General features: G+C 39.8%; 1 protein-coding gene across 1 annotated transcript; it reads right to left on the bottom strand.

The window, feature by feature from the left end:
• Positions 41-6202, bottom strand: CTBS (chitobiase). Its single transcript, XM_021404309.1, has 7 exons — positions 6049-6202; positions 5691-5829; positions 4472-4680; positions 3674-3845; positions 3076-3173; positions 2204-2365; positions 41-1221 (listed from the first exon to the last, which is right to left on the bottom strand). Exons 1-7 carry the CDS (start codon positions 6175-6177, stop codon positions 1036-1038), a joined length of 1095 nt encoding a protein of 364 aa, XP_021259984.1. The 5' UTR covers positions 6178-6202; the 3' UTR covers positions 41-1035.

Genomic DNA, 6314 nt, shown 5'->3' with positions numbered 1-6314 from the left:
GTGGGCTGTAAGCTGCGAAACAAGTCATACATAAACAGTGTTTATCAACCTTAGAAGACAGTGTTTTATTGAATAAAAAAAATCCTGTGGACAACAGTCAATCTCTCCATGACTACAGGTACTTGAACAAGTTACACAATTTCTCTACGCAAATTATTTTGTGAAAAATATTAACTAACTAGAATGAAAATATAATCTTGTACTATCTCAGAGGAAATACCACATAAAAACAAAGACAACTGAGTGGATCTTGAAGCGTGTGGTGTATGCAGTTCATTAAATGAGCTGACTTCTAGTTTGAGGAAGTGGAAAAGTTTGAAATGGTAGAAAACACCATCCCAGTCCTTTCAATATTAATGCTGTCTCTTCAATATAAAGTCCAAGATTTTTGGCTTTTGAAACTAAAGAGTTTGCATGATACACAGATATGGTGAAACTAGTGTTTACTGAACATTCTTTTCTAACAAGAAGAATGATAAAAACTTTAAGGGCAACTACTTCATATTACATAATTCCTTTGATCTATAAAAGATCAAGCACAAGTTTTACCAAGTTGCATCTAAGCAGCAATCTGCCTATCAGTAATCTGTGTTGAACCATACTCAGGAATGACTTTGGTGAAATACAGGTTGGGGTGGGAAGTCAGAAAGCTGAGTCTGCAACTATGTGACCACAGACTGATTACCTGTTGCACAAGGCAGCCTTAGCAGAAGACCATTATTAGATAGCCCCTGTAAATTGACTTGGTCTTGTTACCAGATACACAGTAGGTTCGAGCTTTAAGTAACTTACTATTGTTGTGAAAAATGAAAAAGATGAGAAATCTTTTAAAGTGCACTGGTAAAGCAACATTGGAACTTTATAAAGAATGAAAATACAGTTTTGCATACAAAATAGCAAGATGAATTTCAGTAGTTCTCAAAGCTTTGATTGTAATCATGGTATATTTATAAAAAGTCAAAATCTGTCATAAGCTATAATCAAAAATTACCAATTTTCATAATTCTAGATCAACTAGTTCATGATTTCGTACACTTATGGTGTCAGGGCTTGCCACATTGCCTCAGTTTGTTTTTCTGCTACAGCTTCCCTGGAATAGTCAAGACTGTTTCCGTTCCACATGCCAATGCCCCTTAGGCCTCGATTCTTCATGTATGCTGCTTTTAGAGAGATGCTGTGAGGGTCATCATACCATACTTGGTGGAAGTGACCAAGAGAATCCTAGAAAAACATGCAAATGGACAGTGTCATTATACACTTACCTATATAAATATAATACATTAAAGTTCACTGAGTTTTGTTTATACTTTCTATTCAATACAATGAAAAGTACAGTTAAAAGCTCAGATATACAAGCTATGTATATTTATATTACAACACTTTCCTGATTTATGGTTGTTTCTCACACAGGACAGTTTAAAAAATTAAGTCAAATACTTGGCTATAATTTTACATAGAGAATTTAAGTTATAAAGAATTGATGCATTTTAACTGAAGTTAGATGAAAAGACTGAACTAATCTCCACTTTTATGTTTTTTGTTAACTATAGCTATGATCTCAGACATGCTATCTAACCTAGGAGGTGAATTAGTTAGAAACTATGTCCTTTTTCCACCAATAAATTGTTTTAGAGGTAGTTGTGAAACTGTTATGAAAGTTTTATGGTCTTTACCTGGTCATTGCTTACAACACCATCATTTACATCTGAAACTGAAAATTCTGCCCAAAGAAACAAACTGTGGTGTTCACGTTACGTACAGTCATTGGTGGACCCTTTCAGTATTTCTATGTAGAAATCAAATGCAGAAACAAACACCCAAGCCACTAGTTTAGAAAAACTTAAGAGTATCCTAGAATCTCTTTCAGTTTAAATCACTTATCAGCATCAGAAATCTGGAACAATAAAGAGTCAAGTTAAATAATTTCTTTGAAAAAAATACCCTTTTTGACACAATACATTTCCTCTCGAGAATAGCTGTGGAGCAATGAAAAGCTTCATTACTCCTGTAATCTCAGTTACCACATCCCCTTCTCAGACTAGAAAATGAAGAGATGGAAATCCAGTCATCCTTTACTACATAAAAAAAAGAAAAGTAGAAAACACAAATGAAAAATTCTAACCCTGGAAACTTTATACTCAAAGAACTATCGTTCATAAACATGTAGTCCACAACGTGTGGTGTTTTGTGAAGAGATGCATACCTTGTATTCATAAAATGGAGAGTTTTGTATCTCGTCCCATAGTGCCCCTGAAATAGAACTGTTCACCTGCTTCATTATTGCTCCATAGGGCACCTGATGCCCTGCAGCATCACTGCAAGGAGCACCACGGAATGGTACTTTGGAAAGGGAACAAACATGATCCTGAAGGAGAAGAAAAAAAAGCAGAAGGCAGGAGTTTCACAGTACATAGAGTTACTGAACTACAAAATAGCAGTACAGACAAGAACAAAGTCACAAAAGGTATTGGAAATACAAAACTCCTAGATCTTCAAGTATCTGTGCTAGTCATGTTGCTTCTAGACAGAAGTAAATTAAAACAGTTACATTCTGTTTAAACTGTAGTATCACTAGATTGGCTGTTTCTTATCAACTTACGCAATTGTCTTATCTATTCCCCTGCCACTTCTAATTCACTCTTACATTTTTTTCTTAAGCACAATGCTGTTTGGCATGCCATGATTTATCCATAAGCTGCTGGACTGCAACAGCCAGAGGTTTACTGTTGTTTGTTGCACCTTCTGTTTAAGCAGTGAGCTTAATCACTGTGTTGAGAAGGCAAATACAGGCATCGCAGAGCCTTTGGACGTCATCTCTTCTCATACAGATAGCATCTATAGCTCCTTAGTCAGTCAGATATGGTGCTTGGCTATTACAAGGTTCAGGTTGCCAATGAGGAAGATAACTGACAAGCAAACAAGGCAAGGAAAAGTCTCAAGTCCCAGTTTTATGCTATTAGCCATCAGACCACAGTATTTCCTAATCCAAAAACAGGACCACTAACATCTAGCTGGTTTCTACCTTAGAAGAAAAAAAAAAGGATTATTCATTTGCAATCATAGAGTTACTCTTACCTCAGATAAGTTTAGACACACATAATCATAGCCATACCAGGGGACGCCCATCACAAGCTTCTTAGGATCAATGCCCATAGTAATGTACTCTTCATATCCTAGTTTTGAAGGAAGTAAAAATTCAAATGCATTACTGCATTTTCCCAACTGACCTATAGCCAGAGTCAGCACAGGACTTGCATGATCCCTGGACAGAAACTAAGGTGTAAGCTCCTACCAGCACAGTCCCAAATTGGCTCTGTTCAGACCCTTCCAGTTGCCCATAGCAGCTTTCTCAGCAGGGCTGATAAGCGTTAGCGTATTTACAGTAATCCAAACTATCATCACTAGGTATTTCTTAGCAAAAAATTCAGACACTCTGTGGAAGTGTTCTTCCACAACCAGGAGTGCAAGATAATCACTTTACAAGTGAGAACACAACTGCTAAAGGTCTATCCTCAGTGTTAGAGGGATCTGAGATACTATTTTCCCAGCAGGACAACATGTATTTGAGTCTACTAGGAAACCTTAGTATAATAAAAAAATATTTCTAAGAAAAGGCAATCTTTTCTAACTATTCATGTGAACAAACAAATATTTAAATTTCTGGACACCTCACCAACTAAAGTCTGAGGGTAAGGAGCATTGGCTTTTGCAATACAGTCGGTCCAGATCTGACTCTGCACATCATAAGACATCACAAATAAGAAATCACAGGCATCTGCAATCCCAGTGTAGTTGTAGCACCTCCTATCGATGCATGCAGGGGACCAGGCCACATCAAATGTTACCTGAAGGAAGAACACATGTTAGTATCATGAATGGCACTTCGGCACTCTTGTTTTCTGCTTACACAGAGCTGTAACTTCTAAATACAGTATTTTCCCAAATGTTGCAGAGCATTTAGCACCCAGTGATACCTATGAAGTGTGGGAGAAGCTGCTCAGCTGACAAAACAAACATTAGATAATAAACAGTGACTGCCATTATTTGTGAATTAAAGACTAGAGATGCTGTTTTTCTGAGTTTTTTCACTATTTATCACTTAATTTTCAAACACCAAAGAAAATATAATGTCAAAATCACTAACAATTTAGAAACCAGTTTACTGTTTTTTCACTAGAAGGCCCTACTTTCAAGGATTCATTAGGCCATACTAATGGGCATCTCACGCAGCACAATAACATTGTACCTACAAATCACAGTGAAGCCCTTCTTCTATTTAAATTCAGATAAGTCAAAGAGGTGATTTTTATGACAGGATATCATATCTAACATCCATAATTAACCAGTGATGATACTATCATGCATTAGCACTACATAGTTTTTTCATATTCACATGCTAAACAGCATTCTTAAAACTCCTTGTATTTCATTAAGTTAAGCTAAATGTTTGCATAAGGTACATTTTCATTACCTGTGATCCTGGAATTTCCTTGTGAAAAGCATCTGTAGTTTCTTTTACAAGCTCTGTTAATGCATAGTACTCAGAAGAAGTTTCATTAACTTCTTGCTCTATATCTATATTAATTCCATCCATATACTGTTTTTTGGCAAGGTCCACTTGCTGGGATATCCACACTGCTCTTTTAGCTGGGTCAATAATTTCCTCAAGAGGTACATCACCTAGGCAAGAGGGCTCCAAGAGTCAACATGTATTTGCGTCACATTAAGGAGAAAAGATTTGTCTTTACTCAGCCAACTGACACAGCCAGAAAATAAAAATCCCTACATGTATACTGGCATCTATTTCATCCTTGTGCCATACCTGGATAATAGAAAGGGCTTAATTTATTTTTTTTTAAGTATAATTTTAAGAACCCACACCAGGAGAGATTACCAAATTTCTTTAAGACAGCTCTGTTTAAAACAAAGTTCCTTTTGGATTTTTTTCTACAATTTTAATCATCTCCTGCCTACTACTCTCAGCCACTGTAAACTTCCTTTCTTGAAGTCAATTGACTTCCTGTATTTCCAGAGAGCCAAAGAAACTGCCTTTTTCTGCTTTGACGCACATGCTTTTACATTCAACCTCTGCTGTTTTCCACACTGTGGTCTTTGATCCCGTTTCTATCTTGACAGATCCAAGACTTGATTATGGCACACATGTGCAGACTGACATGATGGACTTTGCCTTTCTAATGAGCTTTTGTACATGGACTTCCTCAGTATTCATGTTTTCAAACTCACACTTGTAGTGTACAAGGATTGAGTGAAGTGAAAAACGCTAAAAATTGCTTGCAACCACTGTCTTTACTTCATCTTCTGGGTATTGTGCATGACGCGTTGAAGACAGACCCAAATACCAGTCTTCTACAGGCTTCTCCTCTCCCTTCCTCCCCGCTTTCCTACTGCTGTGATGCTCTCTGTTAGAGATATTTTATTTAGATGTCACTGGAATGGTTTTGTTATTACTGTGGCACAAGAGGTGGTTGGTTTTAATACTCTGCATACCAGCACATGCAAAACGCCAAGGCAGGATAACCCTGTGTGCATTATCCTCTTAGTAGTTAATCTCCTTACTGATTTTTTATACCTTGCATAGCAGAGAATATGAAATGTCACGGTATTACAGTCCTACATACATTATGCTCCTACTAACTTACAAATACCCACATTTTGATGAAGCAGCCCACCTTTCAGTACCACCCTGGCACCTTTGGAATGAGCAAAGCACACGAGCTCTGGATTGTATTTCCCGAAAGCTGCCACGGTTGTAATTTTTGACCAGTCATAGGATTTCCAGGCTTCGTTCCCCACGTCGAACACAAAGACCTAGAGGCGGTAAGAGGCCATCTCATCAGTTCCAAACCCTTCTCCACTACAAAGCACGACTTTCTGCTGGACCAGAGCAGGTAGCTAAGGGCTGAAGCGCTCAAGGGCCGCCCACGGCCACCACAGGAGCCCCAGACACCAGGCTCACCCCGCACTGGGACCGCTCCCCCCCGCCTGCCGGCCCGCAGGAACAACTCCAGCAGCCGCCGGGACGCGCACCTCGAAGCCGCGGGTGCCCGCGACGGGCTGGCAGAGCCGCGGGTCCTGGCAAGGGCACGCAGCAGCACCGCCCAGCAGCTGCAGGAGGCCGAGCAGCAGCGGCAACCACGCAGACCCCAAGCGCACCATGGCAGATCCCACTGCGACCTCCGCTTCCGCGGGCGGTGCCTGCGAGCGGGGCGGGCCCGGGCTTGCAGCTCCTCCCCGCAGGGCCGGGTCGGGTCGGGTCGGGTCGGGTCTCGGGTGCTCGGCCGTGGCCGGGGTGG

Source organism: Numida meleagris, chromosome 7 (genome assembly GCF_002078875.1).
Source record: "Numida meleagris isolate 19003 breed g44 Domestic line chromosome 7, NumMel1.0, whole genome shotgun sequence".
In the NCBI taxonomy this organism is placed as follows: Eukaryota; Metazoa; Chordata; class Aves; order Galliformes; family Numididae; genus Numida; species Numida meleagris.
The sequence above is the reverse complement of the archived record's forward strand: the minus strand, read 5'-3'. Positions and strand labels throughout refer to the sequence as shown.

What these genes read in the sequence shown, in the direction of transcription:
- CTBS (XM_021404309.1), bottom strand. Translation starts at nt 6,177, where the DNA reads ATGGTGCGCTTGGGGTCTGCGTGGTTGCCGCTGCTGCTCGGCCTCCTG. An exon ending in CGGGCACCCGCGGCTTCGAG is followed by an intron (nt 5,830 to 6,048) that starts GTGCGCGTCCCG and finishes TACCGCCTCTAG; the next exon opens with GTCTTTGTGTTCGACGTGGG. An exon ending in CTCCATTTTATGAATACAAG is followed by an intron (nt 1,222 to 2,203) that starts GTATGCATCTCT and finishes ATGTTTTTCTAG; the next exon opens with GATTCTCTTGGTCACTTCCA.